The 20,264-nt window shown below is 39.8% G+C and overlaps 1 protein-coding gene across 3 annotated transcripts in view; it reads left to right on the top strand.

Annotated features, from left to right (window-relative positions):
• The window catches only part of TAPT1 (transmembrane anterior posterior transformation 1), a 61,413-nt gene that overhangs the window by 20,399 nt on the left and 20,750 nt on the right, over nucleotides 1-20,264 (top strand). For 2 of the 3 annotated variants that reach the window (XM_081019973.1, XM_081019971.1), the window contains exons 2-5: nucleotides 3,990-4,120; nucleotides 6,779-6,897; nucleotides 12,230-12,253; nucleotides 16,819-16,981. In XM_081019973.1, coding sequence (XP_080876099.1) covers nucleotides 3,990-4,120; nucleotides 6,779-6,897; nucleotides 12,230-12,253; nucleotides 16,819-16,981 — 437 coding nt within the window. The remainder of the gene's footprint in view (nucleotides 1-3,989; nucleotides 4,121-6,778; nucleotides 6,898-12,229; nucleotides 12,254-16,818; nucleotides 16,982-20,264) is intronic. The other variant, XM_081019972.1, reaches the window with a different exon arrangement.

Raw genomic sequence — 20,264 nt, 5'->3', positions numbered from 1 at the left:
CTGCAGCTTGTTTCTCCATTGGCATGCCGGGTGCTGGTAGCAGATGGACTCAGAAGACGGTGGTTTCACCTGCAATATACCCCCGAGTGAAGCTGTCATTGCGATTTGCCCCGCATACAACTCCTGGGCGATATATCAATACAGTGGTACCTCGGGTTACATACGCTTCAGGTTACAGACGCTTCAGGTTACAGATTCCGCTAACCCAGAAATAGTGCCTTGGGTTAAGAACTTTGCTTCAGGATGAGAACAGAAGTCATGCTCTGGCGGCAGCGGGAGGCCCCATTAGCTAAAGTGGTGCTTCAGGTTAAGAACAGTTTCAGGTTAAGAATGGACCTCCAGAACGAATTAAGTACTTAACCCAAGGTACCACTGTATATCACCCAGGCCTACCCCCCCCCCACTCCCACATTGTGTTTGGTCCAATAGAACAAGAGAAACTTCAATAACAAGCAAAGCCTTAGAGAGAGCCCAGCTTGATTGCCAACATCATTTCCCATCTTGTCTGGTTTCAGGGTAAATTCTTGGTGGGCTTGTAATGCTGACCTGGTCAGTTGGTTGCCTATTATTTGGTCACAGTCAAGTAGAGGCTTCATTCAGATGAACGTCTTCCCTCTGTCTCTGGAATATCCCAAATAAGCAGTCATCTCAAACACTGCCTCCTCTCTTCTGGAGCTTCAAGTCTGCATTGCAAAGCATGGTTTGATTGTGACTTGAAGGGATAGCTCGAACCAGAGTTTGTGTGTTCAGATGTAATAAGTGTGTTCAGATGTAATAAGAAACTAAGGTTTGATCAAAACAAGAAATAATGAGATCTCATTTCCTTCTCATCCTGCATAAAGAGCTTCATTCAAGGAAATGAGATCTCATTTGTGGCTTACAACCCACCAAGTTATGGTTCAGATTATTGTCTTTATGCAACGACTGTTACAAATGCCCCTGTGCAGCCAACCTTTTTTATTGCATCATACCTGTTTCTTTTGTTTGGAAAAGCTGCAGTTCATATACATGTGCAAATATTTGAAGCTGGCTGTACTTTGTAAACGTTCCAGAATACACAAGTTACTTAACCAAAATTGGAACCTTTATACTGTATTCAGAGATTTTGGATATGCATTTAAGTTCCTTACTTGTCAGATAGTAGGTTCATTCTCTGCAAATAACAGTTTCGTTCCCATTGTAGAGTTAACAGTAGAGAAAGTGATTTCCCACTCCAATATTTTTTGTATGTTTGTGGTTACCTGACTTGTGCTTGACCTAATGATTTCACAGATGAACTTCAGTGGCTTTTGGTTGTAAAGGTTAGTTCTGTTCTTTAAATCTTTTTTTTAAAAATTAGGTTCAGAACAGCAGCGATTTTGTTTACTAGGCAGATGACATGGCATGATCTGTGTTTCCTGAGCATGGCTCTTGGCTCATGCAGCAGAAATTGAGCTAGGGAGTAATAAATAGTCTATAATGGATTGAGCCAACAGTTGCTGAGCTCTCTGGGATCAGGTAAATACAGTTTAATGAGATTTGAGCCTGTCATCTTGAGAACTTTTCATATATTTTTCCACCAAAGAGGATAAAGCATTAGTGCAATTACTAGTTGGTAGTTTATATTTTTAATAAACATAAAAACGGGTGCACTGGTGCAACTTTTCCCTGTATCTTCTGAAACAAAGAGTTCAAGATTCTGGTGGTTCTATTATATTTATTAAGCACAATTACTAGCCACTTTTCCAGGGTTCAGCAGAATACAAAACCTGCAGTGGATTAAAAACAACAAACAGTCTAAAACCCCCAAAAGAATAACCAGTCAAGCAAAAGACAAGCTGAAATAGATGTGCTTTGCCTTCTTCTGGGAAACAGAGTGGGCAAATAATGCACCTTAGAGGAGATATCATTCTGCAGCCTTGGGGCAATAAACATGAATGCCTTTATTGGGGCAATAAACATGAATGTAGCTGCAGCAGTTTTCACTTTGTGTGGCGATTGCCCTGAATTTCTGTGTGAGTTTATCAAAATTGGCATAGTGACAATGCCAGAGAGGTGGTCTCTGAAGCCTTACAAATTCTAGTAAAACAGTGCAAACTTTGAAATAGCTGAGCTGCTTTCGATGCTAACATTGACTGTTAGGTGATAGGCAGCTCTTGCCCATCATTTCAGATGTGAGTGGTCACAGGAGGGAAGCCCAAGTCATTGGCATGAAGTGGATAAGGTACAGGAGCCAAAAGACATGTGACAGAAAGGCAGAGGTACTGTCCAGGTGATCTCAGGGGTGCCTTTGGAGCAGACAACAAGCAATAGTAAGGGCAAGCTGACATAGCAGGGACATGTAAGACTGGGGTGCATGCACAAGGAAATGGTGCAAAGTCGATGGAAGGAGGTATGGAATGATCGCATTGTCATCTCCAGTGTTTGGGAGGGTGACATAAGCCCTGCCTCAGTTGGCCTATGTCATCCTTACCACTTTCTATTCACGAGGCCTCTTTCTGTAGAGATAATGACATGATACACTGTAGTTTTTCTAATAGTATCTTAGGGGTACAGTAAACCCATTCCTCAAAATAACATAAGTGGACCAGAAGACAAATTCTGGTATCTAAGCGAGAACAGATTTTTATAGCTTTTAATTGGCTCCTTTTGTACTGTTAAAAGTTTCGTTTTTGATGAAGTTTTTAATATCTGACTCTATTGTTTTTAATATTCTATTGGAAGGCGCCCAGAGTGGCTGGGGAAACCCAGCCAGATGGGCGGGGTATAAATTATTATTATTATTATTAGTCTGATGACTAGATAGAAATAAACAAATCTGAGCTGATCTATCAGGTGTGTGTGTGTGTATATACGCACATACACACACGTTTATATATATATAAACTTTCAAACTGGGAGTAGCGTTTTGCAGAATGCTAAAACTGCCACTCCTCTCTATAGGGTGGTAAGGTGTAGTGAGTGTAATATGAATTGCAAAGTCTGCATTTCAGCTACACATTAACTTGGCATTAGGCCATTGTTTTATGCGGAATGAGTAGCTGGATTTGGAACTCTAAATTTGTTCTGGAGTTCATGTGAGGCTTTGGAGTATTTTCTTCATGAACATGTCAAGAAAAACATAAATGGGTAATTTTTATCCACTGAATTAAATGTGGATGCCGTTCTTGTTTAAAGAGTTCTGTGTAAACACTAGAACTCCCATTTCCAAAAGAGATTGCAGGATGCATCGTCTAGTCTTGCATTGCAGAGTTTTGGACCTTGGGGTCCCTTCCATTTCTACAATTTTTTTTTATTCTCTGATTCTATCTGTATGAAAAAATAAAGCTAAAATCACTTTAAAAGTTGCTCATATGGGTAGATGTTTGAAGTGGGTGGATGGAAAGTAATTAAAGTTAAATCTAAATGCAAGAATGTTAAAGCTACATTTAATCATGTCTTAAAATTGAATAACAAATTGAGAACAACCATGGTTTGGTATTATGTATGGACTGTACTGTAATTCTGAACCAAGGTTCGGCCATCATCATGCTGGTGTTCTCTCCTTTCCCTCTTGCATCTCTTCACATGTCCAAATTTCCTCTCTGACTTCCTGATTTGGGCAAACCATAGTCTGTCGTTACATCTGAGGCATTTGCAGTTGACCACCAAACCATAGCTGACAGCTGATCAGTTCTGTAAAATCTCCGTCCCTAGTTTTCTCTAACCGCATGGGCTGCAATGAGCAAACATTTTGATTGCTGGCTTACTCTGCGTCTGGGCTTTGAGCAGGATTTTGGGCTCAAGCATGAGAGAAAAAGGAGCAGGTGTGAAGTGGAAAGCAACAACATTGAAAAGATACTATGTGGTCATAGGTAATATGTTGATTTAAACCACCTTAATTTAAACCCATCCACTCTTGGAATACATGTTTTGAAGATGGAAAACAAATATTTTAGCCTAGAAAAAAATAAAGTGTTTTTTTTTTTTTAAGTACAACTTGCTTTAAAACAAATTTTCTTCTGTTGCAGATCTTTCGCTATTGAGGTTCATCAATGCAGAGCTTACAAGGGGTTACTTCCTGGAACATAATGAAGCGAAGTACACAGAAAGGAGGGAACGAGTGTACACGTGCATGCGAATACCAAGAGAGCTGGAAAAGGTAAACTACTTTCTCAGCGTTCTACTTGGGCTGATAAATTCAAATTCTGGTTTTATTAAAAACATAACTGAATAGGTTTTAAATTACAAAAAATAATTTTAAAAATTACTTTTTCCCTGTACACTGTCTGAGGGCTGTGTCTTATGTATGGAGTCCAAAAGCATCACTTTGTCTTTTGTATGGTGATACCATAATTGAATGTGTAGGCTTGTGTCCAAAGGGTGTGTGGACTGAAGAGAACAGCATGTGCAGCCAGAGCTTCACTTGTTGTTTTCTCTGCAGCAGTTCCACTGCCAAAGAGAAAAGCAGTAGCTCAATTTTAAAAGTGGCTTGCCCCTGGCAAAAAAAGCCACAGATGCCAGTCATTATGAGTGGATCGTGTTTCAGGCTACGAGACACACTAATGGGAACCCATTCGTAAATGGTTTATGTCTACTTATTTCCATGGGTAAACCTTATGTAGGTGCTATAAACATCATTTCTATTCTAAAAGATGCCGAGTAAAATGACAGCACTTACATCCTGCATCATCCTTTCTGAAATGCTAGAGTTAGATGCTGAGCAAGATGGACCAACAGTCTGACTCTGTTTAAGGCACCTTCCTATTTTCCTGCTTCAAGAAGTTTGTGGGGGTTTTTCGTGTGTGCTTTATTTTGAGTTTCTGCTGAAATGAGGCTGCATTTTAATGTTGTATTTTAATCTTGTTTTTTAAGTTGTATTTCAATCAATTGTTTTATATCTGGTGTTAGCCACCCTGAGCCCGGTCTTGGCTGGGAAGGGTGGGGTATAAATTTATTATTATTATTATTATTATTATTATTAAACTGTAAAGTTGTTAACGGTTGGCAGGATTCAGGTAAGGAGTCCCACTAGCATAAGCCTGAATAAGGAGTTCCATTCGCCCAACAGGGCTCCCCCCCCTTCCCCCTGCATCTCCCCCAAACACTTGAGAGACTCCCCAGAAAGTACATTGGGGGGCAGATAGTTTTATCTGACAAGCTGAGCTCCCTGAACTATTATATCTTTTCAGTGTGGTGAGCTTCTTTGAAGACTCCCAAAGCAGACTACGAAATGCCCCATAAGAATCTACTTAGTTCTCTCACTGAAACAGTGGGACTTGAACTTAATATTGGCTGGTGGGAATAAAATAGGAATATGTTGGTGGGATTCTTTTTTTAAATATAACTTTTACACATTGGAATTAGATATTAGTATGTTTATCTAATTTAATCAATCTTACTGGGTTTCTAGAGGGACGCGGGTGGCGCTGTGGGTCAAACCACAGAGCCTAGTACTTGCCGATCAGATGGTCGGCGGTTCAAATCCCCGCGATGGGGTGAGCTCCCGTTGCTCGGTCCCTGCTCCTCCCAACCTAGCAGTTTGAAAGCACATCAAAGTGCAAGTAGATAAATAGGTACTGCTCCGGCGGGAAGGTAAACGGTGTTTCCGTGCGCTGCTCTGGTTCACCAGAAGCGGCTTAGTCATGCTGGCCACATGACCTGGAAGCTGTACGCCAGCTCCCTCGGCCAATAAAGCGAGATGAGCTCTGCAACCCCAGAGTCGGCCACTCCTGGACCTAATGGTCAGGGGTCCCTTTACCTTTACTGGGTTTCTAAAAAACCTTTTAAAGTGATGACTCAGAAGTCATTTTAAAGATGATTTAACAGTACTGTACACAATTCCATACTATATAATTAACATATAACACGTGAACCATAAACTAATTATTTTCACCCTCCTTATCTTCAGGAAATGTTTTCCACATCTATTTAATACAAATGGTTTTGCCATATGTTCCAGGCTGAAAAACACCTTCAGTTCACATGGGACATTGGCCAGGCCCATTAGACCTCATAGTTACTCTGCATCAACTAAGAAGGTGTATCAACCTAGGAAGGTGCCTACTATATGGATGGCTTGTATGGGATGTCAACAGCGGAAAAGCTGTATTTGATTTCTTATATTTCTCATTGAGAAATCCCAGGATTCCCTAATTCACAAACTGAAAAATACTGGTGTATGCAGAGCTGAACATTTTTTCATAGAGTGTTCCATGTGAGGGGCAACTTTCAAAATTAAAATAACTTCTGCAAAAGCTGCCTGTCTCTACTTCAGATAGACTGTAGTCACCATGATGTGAAAGGAAGGTCAGGGCTGATTATCTAAAATTGCGTCCAGGAATAGGTCATCTATTGAGGAAAGATTGGACTCATTGAGCCATGAACGTTTGCAAACTTTGACTGATTCTTACAGTGCAGACATTTTCTTGAACACTTTCCAAGTGCACAGTGTATTGTTCCATAAAGTTTCCCAGACTAAACAAATAGTGCTTCAATCTCATAACATCATGGCCACTACTTTACTGGCATGGTGTCACACATTTAGGTTTAGGGAAATTGTGAAAAAATAGTTGTTCTTCCAAACCTTTAGAAAGATTTAGGTTATTCTTTTGTTGGCTGATGTTGGTTTTGTGAGGATTTCTGCATTCTGTATTTGTGGCAGTTCTAATAAGGTCTTTGGTGTGTAAGTGCTTTCTGTGTATTACTTTTGTGTAAAAGTAAGGGTGATTTTATAGACTTAGAATTGTGATGCTGATCAGCATGGAAATCTTTAAAGTAACTGTTTTTACTCTGATTTCTCTTTCCTTTTACTCTCTAGTTGATGATTTTTGGGATTTTTTTGTGCCTGGATGCTTTTCTCTATGTGTTCACACTCCTCCCATTGAGAGTTTTTCTGGCAGTGTTCAGGTTCATCACATTACCTTGTTATGGCTTGCGGTAAGTTCCTTTATTTCTCTTACTTAGTTGATCTAAATATACTTTAATTGGCCTATTTAACTTTGTCAGTCTTAAGGCTTGAGCTGGTTTGAAATTGCAAACAGTTTCATGCTGAAAAGCAAACAAAAAATAATCCTAACACTTGATATTCATTTTTGAGCCTCACCCAGTTGTGGTTTTGAATAGCAGTTAGCTCAAAAATTCTACGTCCTCTCCCAGAATTTGTTGTTAAGGGCGTGCCAGGAACCTTATTTTCTAGGTTTTGTTTTACTAAGTTATAATGATTTTCCTAAAAGGACCAAAATACATAAAAAAGTAGTTCTGTTAGTGCAAGAACTCTTTGCTGCACAACACAACTCTCTCCCTCCCTCTCTCTCCTCATGCTCACTGCACACCCTCCAAATCTGTTCTGTGGGTTCTCCCAACCCTCTGAAGCAGATCTGCGGAGGGCACAGGGGCACATGGAGATCAGAGAGGAAGGGGAAGTTTCAGTGCACTAACAGAAATCCTTGTGCTAATTGAACTACCGTATTTTTTGCTCTATAAGGCTCACTTTTTCCCTCCTAAAAAGTAAGGGGAAATGTGTGTGCGTCTTATGGCGCGAATGCAGGCTGCGCAGCTATCCCAGAAGCCAGAACAGCAAGAACAGAACTGTGCAGGGGTCCCTCTTGCTGTTCTGGCTTCTAAGATTCAGAATATTTTTTTTCTTGTTTTCCTCCTCCAAAAACTAGGTGCGTCTTGTGGTCTGGTGCGTCTTATAGAGCGAAAAATACGGTACTTTGTTGAATACTGACCATGTCTTTTTTTTAGCTACCGAATTTGTAGCTTGCAGGTGGATAACAACAACAACAACAACAACAACAACAACAACAACAACAATTTATTTATACCCCACCCATCTGGCTGGGCTTCTCTAGCCGCTCTGGGCGGCTTTCAACAAAATACTAAAATACAATAGTCCGTCAAACATTAAAAGCTTCTCTAAACAGGGCTCCCTTCAGATGTCTTCTAAAAGTCTGGTAGTTGTTTTTCTCTTTGACATCTGGTGGCAGGGCGTTCCACAGGGCGGGCGTCACTACCAAGAAGGCCCTCTGCCTGGTTCCCTGCAACTTGGCTTCTCGCAGTGAGGGAACCGTCAGAAGGCCCTCGGTGCTGGACCTCAGGATGTTACTCTGGAATATACCCTTTATTTAAATGCAAGTGTTAAAGCTTTTGAATTTTACTCCATTATTTAAATTCCTGCAGGGTAATTTTGTCAAAAACCATTCAGGAGAAGGCTACAGGATAGTCCTCTTAGTTCCAAGGATCATTTAGCATCTCTGATAATGTAGAATAATAGGATTATAAAATAAACCCATTCAAATACCTCTAAATACTGGTAGCAATCTTTATTTAGCATCAGGTTAAATCATAATGTAGAGTGATGTGAGTTAGTTGTTATAAGCCTCAGGCTCATATAATCACACCACCTCTGACAAGGTAAGTAGTAATAGTTTCTGCTTAACAACAACTTTGTCAACTCATCCAGACATGATCAAATGGTAGTTAATTTTAACTATAGTTTCTTCGAAACAAGCCAACTTGAAAACATTGTGAGATGTGCTGGCCATCTTATTAACTGTCCTGTCTGTAGAAAGACCATACCATGTATTGCCCACTTAATAAATTAATCGTCTTGCCGATAAACATTCACATTCTTCATGATACAATTGGGAATGTACCATGTATCCCATGTCTGGCGTGCTTGTACTCAGTTGTTAGTTTTATTGTTGCTGTTGTTGTTAAGACCAGTTGTAGGGGACTGGAAAAAACCTGGTACTGAAGTCAGAAGCTAAGACTTCAGCATATCCAGCTTCTTTGAAAGGCTTGAGTACAATCCAGAAACATCAAAATTGGTATCAGTTCCCCATTGAGCTTGTCAGTGCAAAGAATCAGGTTATGTGCTCCTTTTTTTAGAATGAAATGTCCCTTTTGAACTGTGCTGCAAATACATTTTTGATGCTGTATAATTTGCAACTTGTTTAATAAATCCTTTAATTGGGTCATTTTCTTCAGCACCTAATTCCACAATGCACTATAAATTTTGTCTTCCATGGTTAAAAAATGGCTGTTTTCAAGTTTCTTGATTATTGCATGTTTTTAACAGTGAAAATATTGCTGTAGAAAAATATATGTAGGCCTGTTAACAAATGACATTCTGAGGAATAAAGTACTGAAATAATTAGATTTAAGATCATATTCCAGTATTATGTGGGCATTGGTGTGTTTGAGCTGTTTTTAAGGACTATAGACAACATCATATTCCATTCTATGTAAAAACAAAAAGTGCTCCTCCCTTCATTCTGGTTTTTTTTTTTCAAGATCTCAGCAGAAAGACTAAATATCCTATATCTCCAGCCTTTGTTTACACTCCATTTATTCTAGTCTCTTCGAAATTATTTAAACGGGATTCTATTCTCCCATTCTTTATTGCTCTGAAAGTATAGCAGTCCTTTTCTTTTGTGAGGTTAATCCTCATCCATGTTCTCATGATTCATGTAAAGTGCAAATATTGCATATAGCTGTGTTTCTGCATCCAGACTCTTGGACTAGATAAAAACAGAATAAGGCGATTTCTTCATAGCTAAGATTATTTCCTGTTCTTTTGTACTTGTGCATCTTAGGGGGGCGGGTTCTTTCAAGACTGCCAGGTTAATTTTGGATTGTTTGAGCAAGATGTTTAGCTAACAGGGTTAATTACTTAAAAAATAATAATAATTGTATTAAAATTTGTACTTCTGTAATCATGCAATGGACACTTACTGGTATCTTCTGATGCCGGAGTATTTCCAGGTGAACAGTTTCAGAATGTCAGTCGTGCTGCCTCAGTACACCCAACTTCTGCAAGCCAAATGAGACTATGTCACTCATTGCTGGTCCAGATAGCAGATCTGGGTCTAGCAAAGCCTGGGGCCCGAGGTAGCACTTGGAACATTGCCCAAAAGAACAGCAGTCATGGAAGAAAAGCCAAGTTAGGTGTTATTGCATCACTCCCACAGCTGATGTAGGTCTGCAGCATTAAATCAAACTTGGGGTAGCCTTCCTCCTAGAAGGTGATCTTTTAAGCAAAGCTTTGTTCGTAACTTAAATATTTATGTTGTGCCCTATGTGATGGGCTCAGCACAGATTACGGCAGTTTTGTCAAAGGTAAATTTATCGCTGTCCAGGGCACATTCTGCTAAATACACCAATAGCTTTTGCCACAAATTGAGCCTTCGTTGGTAACCAGAAAATAGTGGATTTCCACTGCCATATCTTTTATTTCTTTTGGAGAAATACATACTTTCTCCTCCATTAAGATTTCCCTCCCTGTTGTTTCAAACTTACCACATTTTAAGTAATTTGTGACTACATGTTCTGCCAAGTTTGCAGTGTGATCCCAAAGGCATAAATTCATGTAACTCATTTTGTGGATCAATTTGTGTTCACTAACAAATAAATATATGCACTGCTGTATTCCCCTTATATGAGACCATAGGGCTTTCAGTCTTTTGGTAGGTAATATGTACACCATCAATGGATTTAATTCCACGAAATAGTAATATCAGCTTTTTAGAAATACAGGCTTTCTTCTCTGTTTCCTTTTTCTTTTGTCTCATATTGGAAGTTTGACAATAGCAGATTTGATCTAATTCCTTTTTGCTGAGTTAAATTCTTGATTATCCCAAAATTCTTAATTAGGCAGATATGATTCATTCCATTCATCTCAAAGAGAATAACACTCTTTTCCTGCTTCAGTCTGTATGTGCTACATGAGGGAAAATAAAGTTTTCAATCACTTTCCCTCTTTTCCATGATGGTCAACGTACCTAGTGTAGCAACATTACAACCTTCTTTCTCTCTCTTTCTCTTTTATTTCTTGTAAATCAGACTGAAGGGAAGAGCACTTTCACTTCCTTTATAGGATGGAATATGATGTCACTTGGGACTCCTTCATGGTGAGTATATATCCTGATTTTTCTTCTAAATTATCAGCTAAAATGATTTCTTCCCATAAATTGTAAACTTGTATGTCATGTTGTTAAAAAGCCAACATCACATTATTAACATCACACTTCTGTTCATAAATTTTGCTGGGTGGTATTCAACTATTTCCTGACCAGAGTAGACCCAGGGATAATGAAATAAATTGTTAAGTTGGAGTACATTCTTACATTAAATCTAAAATGAGATTGTCCAGTCAATTTTAAGAGACACCATGCAATTTTTCCTATTTCACTGAAAATCTTAATAGTTGAATTTCCATGAATAGGAGCTGTCAAATGAATTGTTATCCTAGGCTTGTAAATGACCACTAGTCAAGTTAACTGTGGCAAGTGAAAAATCAACTCCAGAGACCAGGCAGGAAAATTTTGGATTCTTTTTTTCTTTCACATGAGCCACAAACAATTGTAGGAAGGAGGACTAATAGCATTTTTGTGTGTGAGTAGTAAACTTTGTGAATGCTATGGGTTTGTTTCAAAATATTCCGTATTAGCTACTTATGAAAGATAAATATCATTGTGCAAGTGGAACTCTGCTCACTTAATAGGGCTTTTTTACCCTCTTCTCCCCGCTATAGTCCCCTTTGTCCATGAAAAGCCACTCATGAGGGTTTTGCCCCCCTAAGACCAGTACTGGACATGACAAAGGGGGCTGCTGTAGAAGGAGGAAGCCCTCAGTAATTGAAGGACCATCTTGCCTGCAATTTGCACAAGAGCACCTCTGTATTCAAGACATAGTTCAGATATAAGCCATATCTAAAGCAGTTTTAATTTTAAAAAATGATGTGCAGGGCATATCAAGTGTTCTTCATACTGCAGTCCTTGCTTTACTGCATAATAAAGTCTCAGCTTGGTTTAATGGCTGTTAACAGCCAGGATAATAAGGTGGGATCAGGAGTATCTGGGTGTGTAAACAGGAATTAAGGCAGAGTTCCCTGGTTTGGACAAAGGAGGGAAGTCTGGCTTAATCTAAAACAGGGATCAAATGCCAAAACTGGTATGAAAAGAAGGGTTTGTGGGTTGGAGCATTCATTTCTGGATTTTATGAAAGAAAGCTTATCTTCAATAGTGCAGAGTACCCTGCCCAGATGTGACTTTTACTTTCTCCCCCTCTCTCTCACGTACACAAACATAAAGTCAGTAATGTGCATGCTAAGATACAGGGATGAATGAAAACAATAGATACTAAAATATCTCATGAAAAGTACCTCACCCATTCAATTTTAAGATAAATTTCTTTAGGGAAAGTGTTTTGAAATCTTATTAATCGTCGTGCCATTTCTCATTTCACCTTGTTTGTTTTGAGACAGCTCTCACCGAGGCCTAAGGATGAGGTTGGTGTTGATTTTTTCTTCTTCTTAGCATGCTGTTGTGCTATCTGTGCGCATGTAGTTTTTGCTGTTGATCAAGCTACAAGCAAACACATTACAGAAGTTTAGCTTCTTTTAAATAATGCTTCTTACACAAAATGCATGCTTTGAAGTAGCTTGGCTCTCTAAGTGCATCTGAGTGATGCCTGCGTTTCCAAATGGGTCTCATTCACATATTACATTTTTTGGAGTGCTCTTAAAAACTTCGGTTATAACTGAAAACAGTGGCCTGGATTCCATTAAGCCAGCGCAAGGGTTCCTGCTGGTGCAGTAGGGCTTCTCTCCTTCCCTCTTGCACTTCGCCAAATGTGCTCCTGGAGAGTCAGGAGAACCCTGAGAAGAGATGAGGGGAAGGAGGTTTTTTTTTTAGCATAAATGAAGGAACAATTGGAAGAGTGTAACGTGAAATTCCACCCAATTTGTGAATCATCTGGGTAAGGGGAAGCCAATGTGGTGCCCTACAAACATTATTGGACTACAACTCCCATTGGGACGCGGGTGGCGCTGTGGGTTAAACCACGGAGCCTAGGACTTGCTGATCAGAAGGTCGGCGGTTTGAATCCCCGCGACAGGGTGAGCTCCCATTGCTTGGTCCCTGCTCCTGCCAACCTAGCAGTTCGAAAGCACGCCAAAGTGCAAGTAGATAAATAGGCTCCGGCAGGAAGGTAAACGGCGTTTCCGTGCGCTGCTCTGGTTCGCCAGAAGCGGCTTAGTCATGCTGGCCACATGTCCCAGAAGCTGTATGCCGGCTCCCTCGGCCAATAAAGCGAGATGAGCTCCGCAACCCCAGAGTCGGCCACGACTGGACCTAATGGTCAGGGGTCCCTTTACCTTTACAACTCCCATTGCCTCATGGCAGCATGTTGCTTGATCAGGGATGATGGGAATTGTAGTGCAGTAACATCTGAAGGGCTACTCCTGATCCAGCTATTATACTTTGAGCACTGCCAAGTGAGGCAGCCTTTGTGTGTACAGTATTTACTGACACATACAATCAAAGCAGGAAACACTTCTGTTGACCCTAAATACGTTCAGCGGAAGGCATGTTTCAGAAGTAGATTTAGGATGTGCAGTATTGCAGAATTTTGATAACTCTTCATGGGATAATTGTTTGACATAGGATAATTCAGTGGTTCAAAAAGGGTATGGCAGGAGAGGATGGCAAGTGTGGCAGGAAGATTCAAGGACAATCAAACATTTCTGTGTAGTATGGATAAACAACAGAAGCAGTATCCACTCCTCTCTTCAAGAGCATTGGCTGTTCTACGACATATTCTTGTGAACAAGGATTTTCTTCTGACAAATATGAAAGTTCAGAAAAGAGAAAGGCTTCTTTGTGTTCATGAGGGAGATGAGCGTTTGTCATAAATTAGACATAATATAAATGAGATTACTCGGCAAAAACAAGCTCACACCTCTCATTGAGTTTGCATACATATTTAAGAGGCTCATTTATATTTTGGAAATTATTCCTGTTCTTATGTAGCTGCATAAGAACATAAACTGCATAAGAAGCAGTATTATAAAATCGAGTACTGCTAGGAGTTGATTCTTACTGTTTTTCAGTGTATTTTTATCAATAAAAAATTCAGTGTGGCGCAGTCAAATTTTTATTCTGAAAGTGTGGCCCTGAGAAAAGTTTGAGAACCACTGGGCTTATCCCGTGAAGTATGATCCTGAAGCTTTTTCAGTACAGTGGTACCTTGGTTTGCAACCGCTTTGGATTACAACCATTTTGGATTACAACCACGTCAAACCCGGAAGTGTGTGTCCCTTTTTTTGGATTACAACCCATTGGGGGGGGGGCATTGGCAAAAGTGCACCTTGGGTTACAATCTGTTTTGGTTTACAACTGGACCTCCGGAATGGATTATGGTTGTAAACCAAGGTGCTACTGTACAGGCATAAGGTATGCTGGTGTTAATCTTGTTTTTGGTCATCGTTGCCTATGTAGGTATTTTTCTTAACCAGCAGATGGAGTCAGTACTTTGATTATGTGAAACAGATTCAGAATTTACAGTGCATAATAAAGGTAGCTTTTAAGTGCAATCTGTCTGGAATGCTATCTTTACTCTTTGGAAATTCTGATATACATTACAAAGCTTCTTTGAAATGTACCAATCTGACAAACATCAGGCAGTTTTTTAAAGTGTTGTGCTCAGGTAGAAAAGACCTTGCAGATTTTATGGAAATGGCTCACCTTTGTCTAGGGACAATTTGAGCTGAATATCCATTGGTCACTCTCCTTTGCATGCTCTAGTTGCTCTTAATCGGTAACCAGTTGGTGGCACTTTTGGTAATTTTGGGAGATTTGTGGTAGAGGTTGGAGACCACCTAAATGTCATAGTAGCAACTTTGTGTGTGAGAGAACACAATCTACCCTAATCACACAGAGAAGACTGGAGGGCTTAAAATGAAAAAGACATCAGGAAGGGTGTGGCAGACTCCTTCTCTGCAAGTAATTTTGCCTTAGCTGCGTTAACTTCCAATATTGGAGCTCAGCTGAGAATAAGTGCACTTGGGGAGAGTAATTGTGGCAAAGTAAGATGGAGAAAGAATTTTGCTCCCCTTTTGGTTGAAGGAAGGAAGAGTTTAGTACAGTTAAAATCAGACTGACCACTCACCCTTGTCTAGGTGATTGGGGCTGTACTACGTTGTGTCTAGTTTAACTCTTAGAAGAGCTTGACTTTTTGATATGCTTGTAACCTGAAAATGCTCTGGAGAAAATAGGAAGCCAGGGTGAACCTGGGAGCACTGGTATAGTTACCCACTGTCATTCAGAACACTAACAAAAACTTCTAAATTGTCAAGAAAAGGTCCTGAAGCTTGAAAACATTTTCTGTAATTTATTTGAGTTTGGACTGAAACAAGAATTATTCTGTATGAGGATCTGAGATTATAGCAATTCTTGTGTGCTACAGGCTAATCTTGCATTGGAGTAATCTTGAGCATTTAGAGAAAAAATAATTAATCACATGTTTATGCCTCTGAATATTTTGTAAAATTACTATTTCAGTAAATCTTGGCTTTACAAAACATTTTTTTACCAATATGTAACCAGAGTCAGATTTCAGGGTTTAATTATTCTTCATCAAAATGTATTCACACATCTTCTGAGTTAATGCTGACAGTACAATATACTTTTGATAGATTGTGTAGCTGCCCTGTTATCAGTATGATCCATTTTCTTCTATAGTTCAGGCAATTTAAAGCACATGATGGCCACATTCAGACAATTGTACCTCAAGTTCGATAAAGCGAGATATGAATTGTCATTTTGCCTGTGCATATATCCCCCTTTCTACACCGTTTGCAGCATGCCTGATTGCAATGTAAGATGCTCTCAAGTAATGAAGCAATCATATGTTGTTTGGCTGTTAAACCAAATGAACTTCATTTCCCATTTCAACCAAACCTTGTTCCACCTTCAAAGCAATCTTGGATCTTGACTCATGGTTTTGTAGCTGGTTTAAAATTCTGGCTTGTTACTTAATCGGTAACCACAGTCCCTCTGTTGAAGCCACATGGTTTTCCTCAAGAGTTCAACTTTTACAGTTTCCCAAAATAAATGGAGCAAGAAGTTTTAAAAATTAGGAAACCACAAACCAAATCACATTAATTTAATTTGGTTTAATTTGTAGGAGACAAACAGCAACATGTGCAGATTTTAAAAAAATCTCTGCATTACTTCATGTTTCTCCTTAAAACAATTAATTTCCAAAGCTTTTTGCCTACAAATGTCCCTACATTTCTTTGAGCGTTCCAAACACAAAGCCATAAAAATGCCATAAACAAATTTCTGTTTGCTGTTCACATTTCCATCTCACGAAATAAACCTACATTTTTGTTTTAAAATCCAGAATAAATTACTGTTAGGAACAGACAGGAGTCTGAGTGAGCAGAGCAGGCAGGTGGGGAAGAGGATCCAGGGGGAAGTGGGCAGTGATTGGTGGGATTCTGTGCCACCTGTATCTAAGTTATCTAACCTGTAAGGTTAGATTAAAGGTTGCAAGGTGGGACTGCCTCTGAAGACAGTTCGGACAGTTCATCCAGTACAGAATTTAGCGGCCAGGTTGCTCATGGGGGCAAGACGGTTTGGGCAGATTACACCAAGCCTGGCCTAGCTTCACTGGTTTGCCAATTAATTAATTTAATTAATAGTAATAGACTATTATGGGTTACTTCTTGGAATGATGATCTTTTTGAACTCAGAAAGGAGGTATTCTGCTTCCAGCAAAACAGGTTGCCTGCTCTCCTCTTGCAAATTACTTTCAGTATCGTTTTTAAGTCCTGAGTGACCCTCACCCAAGGAGTTAGGTGTGAATCATTAGTTCTAGATTGACTGGGGGCGGGGGGAAACCAGCTACAATTTAAGCATTTGTTGTTACAATAGAAAACATACCATTCAGTACAAATGCTTTGTGTTGAATGGCTCTGGTGCTTTTATTATGTACTTTTGAAAAACATATTTAATATGTGGCTATTGTTTACAATTGTGCTATTTGTTTTGTGTACTTTCTATATTTCAGTGATAGACGCTTGCTGCAGCCCGCTCAGGTGTGTGATATTTTCAAAGGAGTGATATTGCTAATCTGCTACTTCATGATGCACTATGTTGACTATTCCATGATGTACCACCTGATCAGAGGACAGTCTGTCATTAAACTCTACATCATCTATAATATGCTTGAGGTAAGCAAATTGCCATTAGAAATGTCAAAACATGCTTCCTTCCTGAATATTCCAGATGCAACAATTTCAAAGTTGGTAAAAGAATTATGGTAATTCTGTAATATATTTTCTGCCCTGTTATGGGACAAAGATCCATTTTTCTTCAACAATGATAAGCAATAAGTCGTATTGTGGATTCTATAGTTTTTTTTAGTATTTGTAAGCAGCTAAGTTTGTAATGGGTTTTAAAAGAGCAACTCTCACAAAAGTATGGTGTATATTTAACACAGTAATAAGCATAGTAATAGATACAGTCCCAACCAATTTTAGGAGTTTTATAAAAAAAATGGTAGGTATCTCAAGAATTACTTCACATGTGTCTCAGAAGTTGGACATGTTTGAAGAAACTTAGACTTTGTTTTCTATGAATAGTAGACCTACATGTGAAAAAGCAAGCTGCTTTTCAAAGTCCCTCGACTTTGCAGCTTTCTGTTTGAAGATGGCTATCGTATCTTCTCTCAGTGTTCTCTTCTCCAGGCTAAACATTAAGACCCTGGATCATCTTGCTCGCGCTCCTCTCCACATGTTCCGGCTTGTCAATATCCTCCTTAAATTGTGGCACCCAGAACTGGACACAGTACTTCAGGTGTGGTCTGACCAAAGCAGAATAGAGTGGTACTATTACTTTCCTTGATCTGGACACTATACTTCTTTTGATGCAGCCTAGAGTAGCATTAGCCTTTTTGCTGCTGCATCACACTGTTGATTCATTTAAGCTTATGGTCTGCTAAGACCCCTAGATCGTTTTCACATATACTACTGTCAAGCCAGGTGTCCCCATCTTATATTTGTGCAACGGATTATTCCTTCCTAAGTGTAGAACCTTACATTTGTCCCTATTGAAATTCATATCGGCCCAGTTTTCCAACATTTTTAGTACGAGAGAGGGACAAAAACTTCTTCCTGTCTACTTTCTCTACGTCATGCATGATATTATGCATCTCTATCACGTCTCCATTTACTTGGCTTATTTCTAAACTAAAAAGTCCCTTGTAGGGGAGTTGCTCCAACCCCTTGATTCTTCGGTTACCTTCTTGAGATGTGGCAACACAGTATTCCAAGTGTAGTCTTGCCATAGATTCTTGCGACAGCATTATGATACTGGCATTTCCATTTTTAATCCCTTTCTTCATGATCCCAAATAATGATCCCTTTCAGCCAGTTAGAAGAGATATTTTTGAAGCTCACCTCAATCCCTGTTGTTCTCACCACCCAAAACAATTTGGTATCATCAGCAAACATGGCTAACTCACTGCTCATTCCAACACTAAATCATTAATGGGCTATTTAAAAAAGCACAGGTCCAAGTTCCAATTCTTGGGGGAACTCCAGTTTCTACATCCCGCCATTGGGAAAACTCCATTTTCCCCCTACCCTTTGCCTTCTGTTTCTTTACCAGTTACTAATAATCCACAGGAGAACCTCTCTTCTATGACTGCTAAGCGTACTCAGGAATTTTTGGTGAGGTACTTTGGGCACTTTGATTGTCAAAAAGCTTTTGGCAATGTTAACGGGATCAACACTATATGTATGTTGACACTCTGAAAGGTTTGTCAGACAGGACTTAGCCTTTGCCGAAGCCATGCCAGCATTTGCTTTGCATGCGGAAGGTCCCAGATACAATTTGACATCTCCAGGTAGTGCTGGGAAAGACTCCTCTCTGAAATCCTGGAGAGTTCCTGCCAGTCACTTGGCTCCCATTTCACTCCACTTCTCTAACCAGCAAGAGCAACAGATGATGGTTGCCTGGCTTAGGTTTATATCTGAACTGGAGCTTGTGATTTATTTTTCTTCAAACTGCATACCCTCCAACATTCCTCCAATGAAAATAGAAATGTCCCCTCCTGCATTTCTCCAATGAAAATAGGGACATTCTAAGGAAAAGTGGGACATTCTGGGATCAAATCAGAAACCGGGATGGCTTTTGTAAATTCGGGACTGTCCCTGCAAGGTAGGGACACTTGGAGGCTCTGAAACTGTCATGTTAAGCAATGGTTTGTTCATCGCTTACCAATCATGGTTTCTTTGGGTGAAAATACAGTAATTGGGATAGATGTGACACTATTCTGTAGATCATGGTTTGTTGCTTCCACTGACGAGGGAAGGAGCAAAGTGGGAGCAATCTCCACATTCATGGTAAATCATTAACTGTCACTTACCAAGAGGTGCTGGGACGCGGGTGGTGCTGTGGGTTAAATCACAGAGCCTAGGACTTGCTGATCAGAAGGTCGGCAGTTCGAATCCCCGCGATGGAGTGAGCTCCTGTTGCTTGGTCCCAACTCCTGCCCACTTAGCAGTTCAAAAGCACTTCAGAGTGCAAGGAGATAAATGGGTACCGCTCCAGCGGGAAGGTAAACGGTGTTTCCGTGTGCTGCTCTGGTCTGCCAGAAGCGGCTTAGTATGCTGGCCACATGGCCCGGAAGCTGTACGCTGGCTCCCTCGGCCAATAAAGCGAGATGAGCACCGCAACCCCAGAGTTGGTCACGACTGGACCTAATGGTCAGGGGTCCCTTTACCTTTACCAAGAGGTGCACACTGGGCCGATTATGTATTTGTTATATTTGCCCCATAAATAGAAAAGTGCGGCTTCATTCTTCCATCCACGCAAACTGAACACCCAAAGATTCCCCCCTCAAAAAAACCACTTCTTTAAAAAAAAAAAACAGATTTTTTGAGTGAGCTCTTTCCAGATCTTTCCAGTAATGTAGGCATTTGCTGAATGCCCACAAATGACATTTTGTTTTTGTTTTTAGATTCATGTCTCCCGGCTCCTGCTCCTTTATGAACTCCCAATGTACATAATGCTAGTGACATAGCCCCATCATGGAATTCTTCTGGAGTCTGGAGCCGGAATGTAGGGTTTAGGTAAGTCCAGTTTAAAGAGAGGGGCGGTATTGTGTGGCATCTAAGCATTTAGAGTCCTATTAAAATTAATTTTTTTAGAGACTATTTTTAAAAAACCACACAATATACTTTAGGGCTATTATACTAAATTTGGTTTTTCCCAAAAAAAGAGAAAGAACGAGCTGGAAGAGATTGAACTTACTTTGTTGTTTAGGGGGGGAAATTACTTTTGTTGAGAGTTTCATTGAGCCAACCTAAATCATAGGCAATACCAATAGAGTATAGAGGGGAGGATAACACTTAAAATATGCTTTTGTATGCAGAAAGGCACACTTACAAATATATGAAACTGGAAGGCATTGAATAATTTACTGTTTGTACATAACGTACATAATTTGTA

This window comes from Podarcis pityusensis (genome assembly GCF_964106645.2).
Source record: "Podarcis pityusensis genome assembly, chromosome: 9".
NCBI lineage: Eukaryota > Metazoa > Chordata > Lepidosauria > Squamata > Lacertidae > Podarcis > Podarcis pityusensis.
Note: the sequence above shows the minus strand (reverse complement) of the source record. Positions and strands in the feature narration are given on the sequence as shown.